General features: G+C 34.8%; 1 protein-coding gene across 5 annotated transcripts in view; it reads right to left on the reverse strand.

The window, feature by feature from the left end:
- GRM8 (glutamate metabotropic receptor 8) overlaps positions 1–20,515 on the reverse strand; it is a 311,935-nt gene that overhangs the window by 118,194 nt on the left and 173,226 nt on the right. For all 5 annotated transcript variants that reach the window (XM_088054854.1, XM_088054856.1, XM_005519219.3 and 2 more), the window contains one exon: positions 1,939–2,139. In XM_088054854.1, the coding sequence (XP_087910980.1) occupies positions 1,939–2,139 (201 nt within the window). The remainder of the gene's footprint in view (positions 1–1,938; positions 2,140–20,515) is intronic.

Below are 20,515 nucleotides of genomic sequence, written 5' to 3' on the forward strand. Positions count from 1 at the left end.
ACTGCTAGGGTAGAAAAATGATATCTTGAATGATTAAGAAAGGCAGGGTTTTCCTTTCATTTATCAGTTTATTTTTAATATATGACATTATTACTGATTGAGGCTAGGATGCACGTCAAAAGTGAAACACAGCATTACTGTTTACTCCCAGCCCAATCTATGTGATTGTAATCTATGTAAAATATTCACCTCAGACACAGCAGTAGTGCTGCCCTGAAGAACAGGAATTTTGGATTAATGGGTAAAGGCAAAGTGTTTAAGACAATCTTCTTATGCCTCTGAATGCATAACTAAGAAAATAAAACATTTGGGCATATAGCACACCCAAAAAATTGGTACACTGGTACATAATGGGAAATAGCCTAGTACAGGGAATATTTAACATATCCCATGGGAAAGGAAGCTAACCTCAAATAAATGTTTCTTTTTTCTTTCTTCTTTTTTTCCCCTCTTTCTCAGTAAATCACTTATCAAATACATTTTCATTAGTGTCCAGAGTGCTTTCATCTCCATTTATTGCCATACTTAGAGTCAGCAACAGAAATTATGACAGGTATTGATGAAATATAATTATCTAGGGAGTGGAAGCTTTCATATAAAAATGTACAGCTTATCTTATTATGCTAAACTTTCATACTCACCAAATGAAAATAGATCACTTTGTGCTTTAACAACACAGACTCAGAAAAACATCAACTGGAAGTGTAGCTAATTATCACTGCAAACCTTACAATATACTGCCTACCTTTGCCATCATCACAATATTTCCCATTTTCCAGCAACATACTATTTTCCAGGTGTTCTTTAAAATCACTAAAGAATCATTTAGACTTTTAACTTTATATTCCTGGAGGCAGGGATTCCCTTTTCATGAAAATTGCATAGGAAGGGAAAACTGTGAACTATAACCAACATTTGTATCAACCAAATGGTCTGGTGTTATTACCTAAAGCAAAAAAAGCTTCCACTCAGAAGTTAAATTCAAAATGACCTTGTGCTTTTTTTCAAAAGTGCTTGCAGCTGAGGTCATTGGAATAAATTGTGATAAAGAGTGCTTCTCTCTGCATAGTTAGAAGGCACATGTTGTACACGAATTATCACCAAGTAAGGAAAAAAAACCCAACCAGAACAGAGGAAAGTGCATCACTCTATTTCTATGTAAAATAATAGCAAATATTTTCTATAATAATTATGACTTCTAATTAAATAATTTAGGGTTTTGGAAAATTTATTTCACCATCAAATATGTGCTACACTTTTCAAATCTATATTTATCAATTAATCCTCTTTGTTATTGGCTTCTACTGTTAACAGCATAAGCACCTGTAACTACATTTCCCCAGCAGGCAGATCCCAGCTCCATAAACCATTATGCAGCGTCGTTTAAAAATATGTTTTTAGTTGATTTAAAGCTCATTAAATTTCTGAGTCAAAAAAAATGAAATAGAAAATAAGTTGGAACTGCTAGTGAGTGTTTTAATTGAAATTTAAATATGTAATTTCAGTATTTGCTTATGTAAGGAAATTATTAATTAATTTCAGAAGATTTTCAAAGGGTATTTTTTAAATTCTTCCTCTTGCAAGCACATAAGCAACCACTGTCAAATTATTTTACTCTGTCAATAAGATTGTACGAGTCCTCAATTTGTTTCCCTAATAGCAGCTCTTCACTGGAATATTTTGATCGACAGATTTATATTTTTAACATCTGCCTCTTTTGGGAGAAGCTTAATGTTAAGATGAAAAATGTTAAGTTGAAAAATACACTGGAGGTTTCAGAGCAGGTGGAAAAACTCACAGTTCTGATTAAATGAGAACTGCTTCTAATCCCGTTTTCCACTGTGCCTTAAAGTATCCTATATAAAGAATAAAACCCAACTTGTCACTTATGGAACATTTAAAGAAGAGAGGGGCAAAAAAAGAGTACATGTAACTTACCATTAAAATTTACTGCCCGGATATAGCTGAGTAGTTCTTTACCATCAGTTGTGCTCATCCTTGGGCACAGCCCAATATATCCAGGACAGAGATCTTTATGCATGTTGTGCAGGGCATAGGCCATGGAATATACTGCATCAATGACAAACTGAACTTTTCCCTCTTGTTCATAGGCTGAATCTCTCGCAATTCTTTCTAAGCCTGCAGAAGAAAGAGAAAGAGTTTACTTCTATTTGTGTGTGCACGAGTGCGTACCTGCATGAGCACTTGCATGCAAAAATTCACACTGGAACGTAAGTAATTACAGCTGGATTGACAGATAAAGTTGGGATTCGTCTATCCATCACCTAAATAAATAAGACAAGGAAAAAATATGGCCATCTGGTTTTGCCTCTAATCATTGCACACTCTGCCAGGTATGTAAACAGTATGTTGATTGCTGGGCTAGGAAAGAGGACAGAACATTTCATTACAAGAAAAAGATATGTAGATATATGTATTTCTATAATCCAGTAGAAAAATTCTCTTCTCACCTTATTGATTTTCATTCAAGACTTGTTTATTGTTATTTATAGGACAGTTCTAGAGCAGCCTGCTGTTCTGTTTTAGATAAATTTAAGGCTATCTTGATTTTTATCCCTGTCTATTGTTTGATAAACATTATTTAAACATCTCAGGGAAAAAAGCTGAATGCTTGCCAAGTGATGTGACCATCTGTCTCCATAGTGAAAAGTGCTTATTCTAAGACATTTTCATGTATTTACTAGTGAATTATGCTTCACATTGAGAACCATGTACTCTTTGTTGTTTCCTACAGGACATTTATCCTTCAGAGGGAACACAGAGCAAATCAATACATCATATAATTTTTATTCTGCAGGAATTGCCCAAATTCATCATCTATGTCCAAGTACAAGGGAAGTTTTGCATTAATAGGTGATATTACTTAGTGGAATTGTTAAAAATAAAGCTCAGAAAAAATATATTTAAAGTAAAGAACCAACATGAAATCCCATGTCCTATATAGAAATTCAGATGCTGATTTCAAAGGCTCAAATCTTCATTTTCCAGGGAAAATATGATCGGCAAATCTTGATATGAAATTTGCCCTGCTAAAATCAATTGTACAATTGCTCTTACCTCAGTAAACAGAAGAACAGACACCTAGGTTATCTACCAGGTTACCAACTCATTCAATTTGAAAATAATCCAATAATATTATTTAAGATTATTTAGATATGGGGAAAAAGTTTATGCATATTTTTTTTAAAAAAATTAACTCTATCCAGGGAGCATGCTCAGAAGCCTTTCTTCTGTTTGTCTGCTGCACTTCAGTACCTCCATCTTGCACTACAGTAATAATATATGAACGAATCTTTAATCTGACAAGCAGTAGTGGTTTGTGCTTTAAACACCCCCTGAGCACTGGAAGCGATAGATAGCCTTGAAAAATCATGGTGCGCTGTTATTTCTCCTCAAGGATTAGTTACAGAAAAATAAAATCACTACTTCTTGAAAAGATAAAACCCATTTTAAAAGGAAGGCAGAGATCATTTTTGTGATTTGTACAAGTAGCTTTACAGACACTTTTTAAGACATGCTCGCTAATTAATTACAAATAACGAGTGAATAACGCAACTGTACTGCAAATAAATAAACAGGAAAAATCTTTCCTTGAACATGCTGAAAATTACACAATTAGTTGCAGTGTATTGCCCAGACATAAAAGAAGACATGAAGGATGGAAAACATGAAGCTTAATTAGTTTACAAATTTACTGATTTTTTCATTTGAGAACTACCTTCCAACAGCAAATGATGGGTAGAGTTCATGCTTTCCACTTTAATTGTTCCTGCCTTGTTAAGGACTGTGGGACAAGTGAAGGACAGAGTTTACAGAACTGCTGCAGACACAGAGCTGCCAGTAACCTGAATGCACCCTCAGAGCTTCCACATTCTCTAAACAGGATGGTCAGGACAGGAGGAGTGAAAAGGAGATCCACTTTTATTGACAAGATAAATATAATTCCCATCACATAAATGGGATATATGTGTATGCTGAGGGTTGTGGAGTTGGTGGAAAAACAGAGTGGAAATATTTTATGTAAGAAATTCTAAGTCATAAAACAGTAAAGGTTGCAATCACCTAAGAAAGTATATTCTACTAAGTGACACAGTTTTTAAAAGGAAAAAAATAGAGTTTTATTCTTCCTTATGTTATACTATAGCTTAAATGCATATAAAATATTTTTGCATAAATTTGTTCCATGACATAAGATTTTACCTTTACTCTTCACAGATACATTACTATAAACTAATTTATCATATAAATTATGGAGGAAAAAACTCATTTTTTGGGGACTGAATGTGTTTTTATGCATACAAATGGGTAAGGGCCATCACAGAATTACCATATTTAAACCAGTCAAACCCAGAAGGCAATAGGCAAGAGGAGTCTCTGCTGCTTAACTAAAAAACACAGCAAATGGGATTATGTGGTCTTCTTAACTTTTCATTTTCTTTTTCTGGAATTCTCAAACATCTAAACTAACAATTTATAAGGATGGCAAGAACTCATCAACATACACTGCACTGATCTAAATAGATGTTAATGTATAGCCACAAAATTATGCATATTGTCTAAGCCATAAGTATGGTCAGCTCCTACAGATATAATATTACTTGAATGAAAGACATGATTATAATTTTTCTTTAGACTTGTATGCCAAGTAATAATTGTTTCATTTATAGCTTGACTCTCAGCTCTACAAGGCATGTTTCTACACACACTGGTGACTTGAAGGAACATAAAAATTTGTGCCTCATGAAATAAATGTTTTAATGCTTCCTTAATGACTAGTTCAATTTCTTATCACACAGTTTTTCCTCTGGAAAAATTGCTTAAACTCTGTCATTTTAAAAAAAGAATGAGCAGGTATTCCCAGTTCTCAAACCTGCGGCTGTCAGACCCATGGTCTGACCATGTGTCAAGAACTGAATCGAGAACCGGGTTCACCAGTTCCTGACCATCTCTTCCTGATCTCCAAAACAACAGAAATCCAGGGAAATGTGCCATGGTGTTTTCCAGCAGGTCTCCCAATCGAACTGTTGAAAAGTGCAAACTTGACATCAGCAGGATGTCAAGACTTTGTCCAACCAATGAAGAAAATGTGTAGACACAAGTACTAAAGCTTTCATCTTGGGCTTGAGAAGCTCTAGGAGAGCAATGACACTAGCCCAGGAAATGTCAGCTGTTCCTGGATCAATCCATTGGAAACCTCTTTTGGGAACATTGAAGCAAGCCACAGGAATGATCCCATAAAACCTGTAAATGTGAAAGAGTTGCTACAGGTACTCTTGCAGCTCCTGAGCAAGAGTGAAAAGCTGGACTGTTGCTGGAGGTATTGCCTCCATACCTGCACATCACTTCCCCTTTTCATCCTGTATTTCTTATGCTGCAGGAAAAAATGTGTATCCTGTTCAGGATGGTGTAACTCAGCTATGACAGGGAAAGATAAGGAGCATTGTGATAGGAAGGTGAGATGGATCTAAGTGGATAGGAATGTGACTGGGGCTACTTGTTTGAGGGGGAAGAAGGTGAAGCAGGTGGTATTGTCAATTCCACGGGTATGAATTTGGAATCAAGAGATTTTGGATGTCTAGTAGTATATTTTTATTTCATAGTTGCAATTCACATCTTTTACTTACTGCTAAATTATTTATCCTCATTACTTGGCTCTCAAGATAGTTTTACTTAAGCTGCACTTGGAAGCAAACAAAGTCAAAGATAAATATTATGTTCAATTGATTGTTCCTGTGGGCCAATCCCAATCACAACTCAAACACAGTAATTTGGTCCCTCAGTCTTCAGCTCAGGCATGATGATCCTCTCTTTGTCAGAACTGGTTAGAACTCCCCACCTTTGCAGCAAGTTTTTTCCACAGAAAGCCAGCATCTGTAACTAAGCCATTTCAGCAGGCTCAGCAGGAAGCACCAGGAGCATATGTTGCTCCTATTGAAGTCTTCCCGATTATTCAGCTGTTTTCCTCACACATTATAGAGTTTGATCTCTCTGAACAAATAATGCAGATCATCATCTTCTGTTACTGAAACTTAAGGGCATGATATATGTTTATGGTGGGGGAGCTGAGTTTTCTAATAGCTGTATGGTAGCAGTGATGCATGAGTTAGTTTGCAGAGAGCATCACAAAACCTGCGGCTTCTCTGTAATAGTGTGATATCAGTTTAGGAAGCAATTCAAAGAGGAAGCCAAGGATTAGATCAATTTTCTCAACCATTTCAAAAAAGAAAATTGAGAATGTAGAAGCAGAGACAGTGAAATGAAGCAGTTTAACTGTCTGCTGTTCTCCAGCAACTGATGGATGTGGATTTGTGATTTACTGAATTGTCCCTTGATGCAACTTTCTGGGGGTTGTGCCTCTTTACAATGATTCACAAAAACCCCAGCAAAACAAAATAAAAAAAACCTACAAGACAGCAAGACCAATTAGAAAAAGTCTGAGAAGAAAAGTTTTTCAATTCCTAGAACTATATAGATATTTTTTAAAATTTCCTATTCAAAACCCAACTGAAACTTCACATATTTTAACATATTTCAAACACCTTTAAAATACAAAATAGCAAAAAAAATATTTCACATTACGTGAATATGCTCCAATAATTTTAACACCACCATAAATGAAAAACTAACTTTTCTTTTTGCTTCATCCTGTAACTGAAGCATAAAAAAATTCTTGGCCTGCAACATTTTTCATTGGACATATCATAATCTTTTTGCTGACTTTCACAGTAAAAAGGACTCTTGTTTCAGCAAAACACTTCTAACAAATTCACAGTAATATGTACCAAATGGAATTAAACCATTTCCATAGTTATATTATAGTGTTTTGCTCCTGTTTCTATATGTGACATTTACTGGTGTTTGCTCTTAGGAAAGCAAACTAAGGTTGCATTGCTAAAAGAAGATTCTCTATTTTCTCATTTATTTACTTTGAGAGAGTCCCTAACAACAGTTTGAATGTTGTTATCAGAGTGAAAAATTTTCCTTTTCCTAACTAGTGCCTTAATATTGCTTAATTATAGCTCCTTGAAACAGTATACAGGGTTGGAGAACACAGGCACTTAGAATTCTCATACATTTAAAAAACAAGTCTGCTACATCCAACAGTGAGAATTTTGTGTAAATTATCTTCTGAGCCAAGATTTGCTATGATGAATATGGTAAGCTAAACACTAAACCATAGGATATGTTGTCTCCTTAGCCAGCCACACTAAGAACCATGCATTTAAAATAATACAGTGGAATAAGTGGAATATTTTTTTAAGGCACATTAGTCAGTATCTATGTAATTGCCCATGTTGGAACATAATATTTAGTGTGAATAGAACTGAATACTGGGTATAACACTTTCAAAAGTTATATTTCTAGTTAAAAAAATATTGTGACTTTGAAACTACAAAAACAGAGATCTGTTCACCTATACTGGTTCACTTTCTGACTACAACGTGTCTGACAACCTGAGAGCAGAAAAAGAGACACTTTGGAAGTTTAAATAAAAGGGAGAGAGATTATCATTACTAAGAAAGGATGCAGAGTAATTAATAAATCTGAATCACAATAGTTTTCATTAGATTTTGTCCAGCTTTTAAGCCACAGAACAAACCACAGCCAATTTCACAAATTCTGTATAATATTTACATGTATTCTGAAGGTTCCCTAACTATTTACATGGTCATTTAAATAGCACTCATTCCCCTTTAGCTTCTTCTGCTTTTATGTTAGGAAAGACACCAAAATCAGAGATTTATTAGTTTTGCTCGACTCTTACACTTCTGCAAATTTCATACCATATATCAGTTAGAAGTATTTGGGATCCACTTTCTCTTTCATTCCTCTATACTTCTATTTTCAGTAATGTTAGACAGTTTCTATTAACATTAGACAGTTGTTTCTATCTTATTATAGTTAAGATAGAAATGTAACACTTTTTAAAATCCTCTTTTTAAATCTATTTTTCTTTACTTGTAAAAGTAAAAATTGAATGCACAAGGTCAACATATATAGACATCACATTTAAGACTTTACTGTACATACATCAGTATATAGTAACACATTAAATTATGTTTCAAATCTAAAATGTTTGGTTTTACCATTAACATTCTTTAAATTCTAAGTAAAAATAGGGAATTTCAACCTCAAAATTTTTTCAGCTTGATTTGTGAATATGAAATGTTGCTTCACTGATTTTTCACCAAACTGAAAGAGTTTAGAAAAAATGCTTTAAATATAAAAAGAGATGGATTTTTCATAATGAAATCATGCCAAAAGTTTTAGTTTTGCTATTTCTGAACAAAATAAAATTAAGATAAAGGAAAAAACTTGCTTAGTGTTCGCTAACACAAAGATCTAAGGACTACCTTAGTGAAAACAGTTTAAATGTTGTTCAAACTTTAGGTGCTTTATTTCTCCCTCAGAATAATGTCAGTATTAGTGTTAGCCTGAAAAGGCAACCAAATATTTTTGCTGAATTTCTCATGTTTGAAACTCATAATATCTCGAGGTAAGTATGTAGATAGGATCTACATTTTTCTAACATAAATTACCCATGGGAATTTCCAGCTGTGGAAGAAATTGCCAGTGTAACTAGACCAGGCACATAGGTTAAAATAACCATTTTAAAACCCCACAGGCTGCAAGCAATTCTATGCAGACTTCAGTGAATAACTCCAAAGCCTACAGCAAAGGCTATAAGAAAGAGTAAAGATTCAGTAAAAGCAACTGAATTTAATAATTTTCTGCTAGCATTTAAACTCAGAGGACCTTCAGCACATACAGCAATATGTATAAAAATCCTTTTTTCTGCTTTTTGACCCTGAGAGCTTTCAATTGTAAGGCTCAGACAAGCACCTGAAGGGACTTTTGTCTTCAGGAGTATTTTTAGCTGCAAATTTGATTGACATCATGCTTAAGAAAGGACTTTCTTGCAATTAGAAAGCAATTTTTGTGGGCATATATAGAAAAAGAGGTATCCAAACACATCACTTCCTGAAGCATTTGTGGCCAATATTTGTTATGAGTTTAATTGGAGACTTAAGAGCAAAGCTGCACCAAGTCTTCACCAAAACTATTGCAACATCTAAACTAATAATATTAAATACTACTAAACAGAGGTTTAAGCCTTTAGTTTGATGAGAAGCTCCAAAAGAGCAGAACGATGGAGGTTGCAAACTCTTTGAGGTCAGCTATTTATCAAAGTAGTAGATTGAGATTTTTTTTTGTGCCCTTTTCATCACCTGTAGATACTGTAGAAATTTAAGGCATCTTCATCTGGAGCTCCTTCAATGGAAGGAGCTTTATGTAAGGGTCCCTTTTCTGATATCAGAGTGCCTGAGTGAATTATCATGAAGGTAATGTGGGCTGGATGTCTCTTCTGGCTTGGCTTGAAGTCTGCAAGCTAAGGGGCAGCAACATCCTAACAGAGTAATTTCTGCAATGAACATTTGATAGCTTTTTGATGAAGAGAATTTAAATATAGTTTTGGAATATACTGTGGATTCCCACACAGGTTGTGTTTTGATGTCATGATTCACATGAAGTAATGAATAATTTGGTCACTCCTGAATGGGGGCTTTCATCAGCTCTGTGTATTTGCAGTCAGTTGCTGACGAAGGATGCATCTTGTGCAGCTTTAGCAATCTCACATTTAACAGTCTAACCTAAAGAAAAGCTTTTTTGTTCCAGAGAAAACACTTACCCTCTCCAAATATAAGCAAGTTGAAGTGCTTCCCTAACAGACTTGCTTGTGTAACTAGTTTAAACTACATAGTTAACTGGTAGAGAACTAGGGTTGTGCAAGATAAATATGTATGCTAGTTAAAAACAGTATCTCACATACTCTCTGCTGTTTAGTCTGATGTTATGAGAATAAGAAAAAATGAAGTTGTTCTGTTTTCCTGCAATTGTTGCAAGGACTGACTGTAGCTATATGTCACATTTGAATTCATTCACAGGACTCCATGCTACTGCTAAGGCAAAAAAAATCAGGACCAATTCAATAAAAACCAATGAAAAATGAAAACAAATTTAATAATGAATCTTAAAATAATTTCACTATAAGTTGTTGCTTGGTTTCAAAGTATCAAACTTCCATGAGGAAATTTTTAGAGCTAGATAAGATAGAAGTATCCATGACAGAATTTTTATGTGAAAAAAGAGTATTTTTCAGGAAGGAGCAGTGGGAGAATTTTTTCAACAAAAAAAGTAAGGCAATTAAAGCATACTTTTTACAGCAGAGGAACAACTATGAATTTAAGCATATAAAAGATTCAATAGTAACATTTTTCAATATTAAGAGCTGAAGAAAATGTTGCATTAACTTTTGCATTTGCCCTATCCCCTGTCTCCATCTTCCCTGTCCCATTTTAATAAAACCATCACACTGCAAGAAGTAGGGCATGATGAGGAAAAGAAATAGATTTCACTTTGTGTAGCCAGTATGAAAGATGCCACATGGTTATATAAAATTAAATACTCTTTTTGTTTCATATCTTTCTGTATGACAAGAGGTAATTTTTGACAGTCAAAATGGAAAACAGGGTTCAAGAACTTTGTACTGCTATAGGGTATAATTTTATCATGTATTACTGTCAAAGTAAACCTATGTGATTTCCTGGAGATGGTGAAATACAATTTTCTTCTACCAGATGTGTAGACAACTGCTAAAATGATTTTCCACAGGTAAAAATCTGTAATTTCGCCACTAGTCTAATTAAAGGTGCTTTTTCAGGACCTGATAAAAATAAAAGCACCATCAATTAGAACTAAGCAGCTACTTAATGGACTGCTTGATGGCATGAACAGGACACAGACGATTGCCTTCTGGAAGGGGATTTCAGTCCAAAACTGGAAGACAGTTTACCCAGTACTCTTCGCACAGCCTAGAAGATAGCTAGTTCTTTAATCACAAACTAATTAGAACTGATTGGCTTCATTGCTAAAATTGCTAAATTAGGGACATTATAGATGCTTGCTCCTGGAGCAGGTTGGCTGTACACACTCCATTGGCAGCACTCCTACAGCTGCACATATCCTATCCTCACCAGGGCAAAACAGTGACAGTAAGCAACGTGAAGAAAAGTTCCCTTATGGGCAGTCCTGTCCCCTTCGGATAGAAAGAATCAATTTGCTCTACTTGCTCCCCCTGTGAGAATCAGGACAGTTATCTACAAACAGCTGAAGAGAGAGAAAAGAGGCTTGTCTGGAGACGGTGTTTTGGAGTTGGAGGGAAATAGATATGCTGTCAGGGCTTTTGCAGCAAAACTGAGCATTACCTTGGCTGAGACATGCTAAATTAGATGGTTCTGAACAACATGCCTGTGACTAAGCAACAAACACCCAGAAAAGGTCCCCACAGTACACTTTAGGCATCTAATTTAAAAAGTAGTCAAAAACGTGTTTAGCCACGTAAATGCCTTTAAAACTCAATACTCTACCAAAATATCTGAAGTATATATTTCACAAAACAAAAACCAAAGCCATCTTGAGAATCTGGGGGACTTTACCCTCTGCCAAGGGCCATCAAGAATTCATGGTACAAACAAGTTTAATTCTTCACAGGGGATGAATCCAGCTAATAAATCTGAGTTCACCAAATTCACACTTGGTTTAGCACCTGATTGATATTCAACTTCTGCTTAAAAATGCTTGTGATTAAGCACTTTTTCACGAATCAAATCTCTCCTTTTTAGGTGCTAGTATGCTAATAATAATAGCAATAATAGTAACAACAACAACAACAACAACAACAACAACAACAACAACAACAATAATAATAATAATAATAATAATAATAATAATAATGATAATATGCAACGTACTGTTAAAGGCTTTCTCTTGACAGGAAGCACACACATTGCTGTATTTTGCATCTCTAAATCAGCAAATCCCCTAGTATGAACAGCTATCAGCACAGTAAGGTTTCAGTCTTGCAATTCAGTGTACCATCTTTTAGCAGCATTCTAAGCCTGCTGGTAATATATACCCCAGAAAAGCAGATTTTCAATCAAGTGTGCATGTCACTGTAACACTGAGACAGTGAGGAGCTGCTTGATTGTTTTCATGCACTCAAAAATCTATTGAGAAAGACAGGAATTTTTAGGTATTCTGCTACTATAATTTAAATAAATAACACCTATGATAATTTTTATATTGTCATAAGCTTACTTTAGGAACCTAAGGCTGGTAAAAAGTCTTGATCTTGAACAAAACTAAACTGTTTCCATATACTTTTGTACAACATATTTTACAGTTATGGATTTACATTTGAATAAATCCAAACTCATCTGCAGAATGCTAAAATCTTGTGCAGTTCATGTTCCAATCTACCTAATGCAATTTGAACTCATTTTACCCAGGCTATTTAATTTCTCCTTATTCTTATCATTTGTATCATAACCTTTAATATGCAGACTGATGGGAAAATTCACCAGTACATTAGATGTGTAAATGTGTTTTGAGCCCTTCTATATAAGAAATACATCAATAAACTGGAGCAAGTTCAGCAGACAGCCATCAAGATGTTCACAGGGATGAATCACATGCCCAGTGAGGAAAGGATGAAGGATAAGGGTTTGGCCAGCCTAGAGAAGAAATGGTAGGTCAAGTCCTTCAAAGAGCAGATCCAAACAGGGAGATGAACCAAATGATGTAATGATGTACAATGCAGGACATTATGGGCATAACTTGAAACTCAAGAGTTTTAGACTGGTTAAAGTTTTTTCCAGTAACGTTCCTCAGACCACAGAATGGGCTTCCCAGAGAAGATATTCAGTTTCTCCTAATCTTCAGAGGTTTTCAAAATCTGACTGATTAAGCCCTAACTCACCCAGATCCAACCTCACCTGTGTTGACCTGCTGACCCTGTGTTGTGGCTTAAGCCAGGATGGAAATTAGCATCCTGTTTTGAGCATGAGGTTGGACTACAGACCTCCTGAAGTTCTTTCCAACCTGAAATATCCTATGATCCACTATTAAGATGCCACTGCACCAGAAATGTCTTAGCCAATGTGACTGAGCAATCTCAAGTGCCAGTGTGAATTTGCATAGGTACAGGTGCACATGCTCTTGCAGACAAGTATGTGGAAATCCACAACAAACAGAGTTCTGGGGACTTTTGTTGATTACTCTCTCAGTCCTTAGGTGAATAAGAATAGTTCATAGCAAAGAGAAAACCAGGCGAATTACCATTTTTGAAATATTGTTATATTTGACCTCACCAGGTAAGGTATCTGCATCTTTAAGGATGTTACTTAAGGTGTTACATAGATAGGGACACACTACATTTGGTTTTGCTAGCTTGGATGCCTTTTATTTTGACTACTATATCACTTAGTGCAAGAATTGTATGACTGACTTTTACATTCACTCCCATGAGCCTGGAATTCTGTGGCAGAGGAAAAAAACGTTTACTGATGGAAAGTGGTGGTGAGAACTCCGGTGTCTTTTTAAATACATTTCAAACATTTTCATCAGTAGAGAGCTTATTCACTGTCACCTCAGTGGATACCAGAGTTTCAAAGAACAGAAAGAAAAAAAGCCAGAATGTACTTTGGTAAGATCCTTTTTAAGCCATCCTAATGATCTGCAAGTGACTTGTTTCATGACTGAAAGCATTCAAAGCTCTTGGCACTGACCTCTTCTACTGGCTTAAATCAGCACAGTTCCAACAGAAGTCAATTGAGTAAGGGTGATCTACAGTCCCTCCAATTTTTTTTCAAAATCTGGAGTAATGGAAGAATGTCAGAGAGGTAAAGAAAATAATTATTAAGACAAATTGCACTATTTTCTGTTAGGGTACATTTATTGCCATCTTACAGGAGAACGATTCTGATGTTCTCTTAATTTAATCAAAGAGAAGTCACCTGAAGGGATAGAAATTCAAACACAACTTCGATCATGTAGCTCAAGGAAGCTGTAGTCAGCCTTTCATTTTAACATTCTCCAGTCCCATGGGTACATGCACAGTTACAGTAAGTTAATTAGTTAGTAATATATACTAGCTGATACGTAATTCACAAGATGACCATCATTTTAAGGAATGTAAACAATAATTTGAAATTTATGTTTCCCAAAAGCCATGTTAAAACCTAAATTAGAGCTGATAATGGTCAGAAAGAGCAAAAGAAAGGGATGGGAGTGAAACACAGTAATGCAGTAATTACCATTCAGAATGAAGAGAATTTTTTTTTCTGGCAGTAATCAGTTTGTAATTATGGCCCCACAAACAAGGCAACACATAAAGAAACAGATAGAAAGTAGTGCCCTGCTCTATGCTATAAATCTGTGGCCTCTTCAGGCTTTTTATCTTCATTGCCTTTGTAGAATATAGAATTGTAAATCTGTATTTCTTAGGCTGAAGCTCTCTTCACCAGTGACACAAGCCAAAGGTACTGCTGTGGTGAAGCCAGTTTACAAAAAAAAGCATCTTGGAGAATGACAAAATTATTTGTTTGCTTGTTTGTTTGTTTGTTTGTTTTAAATAAGGCAAGGCATGGAGACAAAGTGATTCCATTCTGTTCATGAGAACTAATTCAACAGAAAACCAAAAATAAAATATTTGTGGTTTTTTTTACAAAATTCAATAATAAAAATACATTGCAGGTTCTTAAGATGAAAACGGCATCCAGTTATCTTCTATTATGATTTCAACCTCTTAATGCCTTGACTTTGAGAAAACTATGTCAAACAAAAAGGGACAGGAATTTTAAAAGTAGGTCCTTCTGATTAAAGGAACATTTTCAGAATTCTATTTTCTCTGTTGATTTATGCATATTATTTTCTAGGACATTAAAGGAAAACAAATGAAATCTTACTGTAATCCCAGTGATGCCATTCTAGATCTATCAGTGGAAGACTTGGCCAATAATATTTGCAGAAAACAGTGATAGTTGAATGATTTTGCTTCTTTCAAGTTAATAAACCGATTGATTTATTTTTTATTTTTGATATATTTATCAGTTATCATCAGTATTTGATGTAAAAATATAAGAAAACAAAATGTACTCTACACAGAGAGCATTAAAACCAGTTATTCTGGCAACTGGCAAAAGAGGATGTAGTCAGCTTTCTTACACATTTTTCCATCACTGTAAAAAAATATCATTCTTAGAAATTCAAAGATATAAAGATAAAAATGGCACTATCATTTAGTATAGACTGACCCCTTCTCAAAAAGATGAAAAATAAATGTACATAATATATATGAACACAAATTGAGTGAATCATATATACTGATTATTTGTTTACTTCTCTTTTTCTTGCCTGGGAGGAGAAGATGCTACTAAGCTTTTTTTTTTAAAGCTTCAGAGTCTTTGAACAATATCTTTATTATGCATTTTTTGGTGGAATATATTTTATAAAACAGATTTTCCAACAATAAATGTATCACAAATCAAAAAATCAGCTTTGCATATGTAATGGCAGAATCTGACTTGTATTTATTTTACATTATTCGAGGTTTCTGGAATAATTGTTGAGATGTTATTTGCTCATAAAAAATGAAACTACAACTAGTTGTGATAAGAATGATGACAAGAACTATGAGTAAGGAAGAGTCAGCTCATACTCAAAATATATGTGTGCCAGCATGACACGGAAAATGTATGTGAGTGTCAGGCTGTACATAAACTATACAATTGCCGGTACAAAAAACTATAAAATTGCCAGTACTACTGTGTAGGTAAGAACCAATTTTTTCTGCCCCAAGATGAGCCACTTTTGCCACAGAAAATCAGAAAGAGATGGATAGAAACCTTGTAGAGCTCTGAAACACTAACCTTGTTCCTAACATTCTCCAGCAGATGAAAAGGATGAAAGCAGCATTTGCCATAAACACAAATGGCTTCACACATTTGTCAGCTGAAGCCACTGTTTCCTACAACTCTCAGCTTGGGTCTCCAGGCTGCTGGGCTGTGGAGACATGGATGAGTCTCCAAACACTTGACTTTGCCTAGCTCATATTTGCTGCTATCTCGCCCTTGCTTCCTTTAGGAAGTTTGCAGGCAGAAATGCATAAAATCATTTGGAAAGGCAACATAAGGAAGGCAGCTAAGCGGGGACAATGGGAGCACTGTAGTTTAAATCCATTTATTTAAAATGAATTCCCACAATATCTGAAAATAACTTCAGGTAGACTTGTAAAATTGGTCTTGTTTCAGTGGTACAGTTTCAGTGAAACAGTAACAAAGATTTTATTATTCAATGCACAAAATTAATATAATGCAAGGACTTGGGTTTAGGTAAAACTCTCCCTGAGTGTTATCAATAAAAATACCTAGCTAATCCTTTTTCAAGATTTGATCTTCAAAATTGTTTTCTGAACAACCAGTCTGCAGAAAGCACACTATTAATTAATCCTCTAGCCAAAAATAAAGGCTACATGTGAGTATGCCAGCAAAGGAGAGCTATGGGTGAAGAGGCCTTCTTTGAAACACAGACTTGGTGTATAGATGAGAACTGTGGCAAAAAGATTGATGACTTTTTATAGTCCCATCAGTCTCTCCATGCTATTAGAATATAACTGGTTTAGTGCACTCATTGACATAACTTGTGGTTTCATGGGATTGAGATAAGGCTAATTTTTTTTCAAGCCACTGTTCTCAATTGCTAACTCAAAAATAATTATGTCTAATCGACCTGATGATCCTGATGTAACAAGAATATTGATAGCTTTTCATTTCTACACCATTCAGAATCTCCTCTGGCAAAAATCACACACACACTGAATAAAATGATTCACAAGATTCACCTTTTTTTTTAAGTCTTCACTGTTGATAGCTGTTCCTGATACAACTCAGTATTTAAGAGAGAGAATACAATGGGGACTGTGGACTTTTTGTTTAATTTTAGCATCCTTATTAGTAAAATCAAAGCATCTTACTATTTTATTTCACTTGGTTCTAGACTCTTCTTAAAGGACAACTGTAGTCTTTCTTTAAACTGCATAACCATTTATTCTTTTACCAAAAATTTGAAACTAATTTATCATAACATATTCACCCCAGCACCCCAACATGACTGTAGATATAATTATTAATATTGATAATAATATAAATTGTAAATTTATTGTGCATTGTCCCACTGATGCTAGGAAAGAAGCACTTTAGGAAAAGTTACCAGGCTTGCTACCAAGAGACAAAAACAGCTCACTAGGTGGGAGTTCTAGGATGCCTCTCTGCTCCTCTGCTGTTTAACTGCATTAAGTTCACAGGCAAGCATCGTTCTGATTTGAGCCTTTATAATTCATCAGAGCACAGACTCTCAAAACAGAAACTGTTTAGTCTATCTCTATCATCATGATGACAGTAGGAACACAAAATAGCCTTTGGCTCTGGGTGAGTTAATTATATACTTTTTTTTCCCTAGGACACTGTCTTGAAGTACTAACACATTAACCTTGCAGACTGTTCACTTAGACCTTCTGCACAGCATGAGATTACTACTAGTCTCAACTGGTTAGTGTCAACTTCCCTGCTCTCTGGGGTTACCAGGTCACTACTCATTGCCTGGAAGATTAATTTCCCTCTTAGGGACAGAATAAGCTTAAGCATACAAACACTTGAATTAAGTGATGGAACATATTCTAGAAAGAGGAAAAACTACATGAATCTAATCTACTGTTTGTTCTGATAAAAATGGAACACTATCAGCAAACAAGATCTTTTCTTCACTAAAATATATATTCATACCTATTCTAGATGTGTATCAAAAATACCTATTTAATGAGAAGGACTGGAACTTTTAAAAAATGTGCTTTATGGTTTTCCAACTCCATTAAATGTTATAAAAGCCTGTTTCTGTATAGATACAATATATTTATATACTAAACAAGGGGTGAACCTTCATCCACTGTAAGTTGCCTGTATTTATAATTTCTTTGCAATGCATTATATAACTATCCTTCTTGTAGAATAGTGATTTTCCAAGCTGAATCAAATGCAAGTGCAGTAAATATCAGAATATTTTTAGCACAACACAAAGATTAAAATATATATATAATTTCCTGGATCTGACTATACATTTTCATTTAAGCTTTCACTTTTCACTTTCTCAGCTACTTTGGACAATGTAAATGGATTCAAGTAATTTACACTTTGTTTCTTACTGTAAATACTACACTATTGAGGAGACATTGATTCATTTAACTATGGAAATATTTATTGGGAGCATCAAAGAAAACAGGAAATCTTTTAGTTCTTTCAGTTCCAAAGGATTGCTTGGGTTTGTCTTTTATTAAATACTTTCTGATTATATTCTTGATAGTGAAGCCACAACAACACTCTAGTTAGTAAGTTTTGTATGACAGATATAGTGTATTACTAATATAAGTATATTCCAGCAGGACAGAGAGAACTTGCATTTAGCTTCATTTCAGAGTCCTCATTGTTTTTTTAACCTAAGAGTCTGCTTGTTGGTACAAGTGGGGAAATCACTGATAGCTGGTGAGTCCTGATGCAGTCTTCTGAATAGTGTCCTTCATCAAAAGCCTACAACTTTATCAACCTGTCAGAAAAATGTTATCAAGACATCTGACCTTATACCTCAAAAGAAGAGATAGACTGCTTCAAATATGGACAGTGGTTTACATTCAGCCCTAATAAAAACGACTTTGCAAATTTTAGAAATTTTGCTTCCAAGCTCTCTCAGCACATACCTGTCATACAGTTTCAGAGAAATACACTAAAACTTGTATCATGTCTCCTTGAAGTTTAAGTTTTTCAAGTTTCCCAGTGAAACACTCGGTTATAAATAGCCATAAGAGGCCCAAAATTCTCATAAGGCTGCCTGAAAAATTGATCCCAAAGTTGTCTAGCTTCAGAATGAGCAAAATTTGGTCTTTACTAGGAAGAATTTTTGAAAACAAAATTATGCAAGGCTGAGTCATATCTAAGTACTGCATGACACCTATGGTGACTTAAAATAAACTCTATCAAGGACACTTCGGTAGTCTAATTCCTGAGTTTAGGTGATTTACTAGCTATACTTTAGCTAGCCTTTATATGACATATTTCTGACAAATTCAGTAAAATAAACAGCAAGTCCAGCCATTTACATGACATATTGTGAACAAGCAGGTAGTTCAGCTTTTACTGAAATTATTACTGAAATATCTTCAGCTTAAATTCACACAAATATTTTTATAGTATTTTAGAGGCATACTATTTCTCCATTCCAAAATGAAACAGGGAAAGATAATTTTTTTCTCTTAGAATAATTTCTAATTATTAAGTGATAAGATAAACATTATTAAACTATATTGACAGGTCTCTCATTTCACTCAGTTCTAAAATAAAATTTCTCACTCATTAAAATCAAGAAGTACCCTATTAGATCATATAAGTCAACTGACTAGTCATAAAATGAGTTTTAAAATAATGAATTACTGATTTAAGATTAATGCTTGATTATCTCTGTGAAGTTGATAATAGTGACTCCTACACAGACTTGCCAGAATTAACGGGCCATACAAAAGTGACACAGCAAGGGCAGCTATTGCTCAATTATTTTCATTAGAACTTCCTTATTTAATGATGGAGTGTTATGTGAAGCATGCTATGCTTCACTTTCACTTGAGATTTGGAAAATATGACTGTCAAAAAGTAAGTATCATGGTTCTTTCTCATCTATATCACAATATTAGCTTTCTTTGTGGTTTTTAATGAGGCACATATATCAGAGATTGTGATGGGTAAAGGCAAGCAAAAAGATTAGGAAGGAAAAATTAAAAATTGGAAAAAACCACAAATTTTACACAGCCATATAAATGTCTCTGTATTTCCTTCTGACTTGATAATGAATCAAAGTTATGACATAAATAAACCAGAATTTGCCTTCACAAGACCAGAATGAGCCAAGAATGCATTACAGATGTCAATGATACAGGGCTGGGTGTATCCACTCTATCCGATCAGGAGACATACACAGTGTGTTCTTCAGGTGGGAGGGATTTCACTTCACCTTTCTTTACTCCACAAGGCTATTACATTTATTACTGGTTTGGATTCATCTCAAGTTCACAGTCAAGATGAGACACTTAAGGAAAGGAATTACACCATCCCCATTTCATTACTTCCACAGACTTAGACTTACAGGGAATATAGAAAATCAGTAAAGAGCAGAGAAAAAGAGACTATTCCCTCTATGGTATCTGACATATCCTTAAAATACCCACCTTCCTCACTAACAAGTTTCTTTCAGATTCAGTGGTCTAGATAATTCAGCCACGGTACTCTGAATGCTATAGTAAATATATGTATACATATATATACACACATTTGCATTCTGTTTCCCTGTGTACTCTCCCAGAGGAATAAGGACTTTTAGCAGAAAGACAGCGTAATTAACCTGCTTTTATATAACAGGATTCTGTGTAAAGATTCCAGCCCTGTAAAAATCAATGTAGTTGTACTACATATAGAAACAAGGCGAGTGATAAGCACATAGCTTTTTAGTGTATTGAAGTGCTGAATTTTTTCATTCCTTTCCTCCCTATTCCCATCCT

The sequence above is a fragment of the Pseudopodoces humilis genome, chromosome 5, assembly GCF_049639895.1.
Source record: "Pseudopodoces humilis isolate 2021_Gansu_Grassland_sample_001 chromosome 5, ASM4963989v1, whole genome shotgun sequence".
NCBI classification, from domain to species: domain Eukaryota; kingdom Metazoa; phylum Chordata; class Aves; order Passeriformes; family Paridae; genus Pseudopodoces; species Pseudopodoces humilis.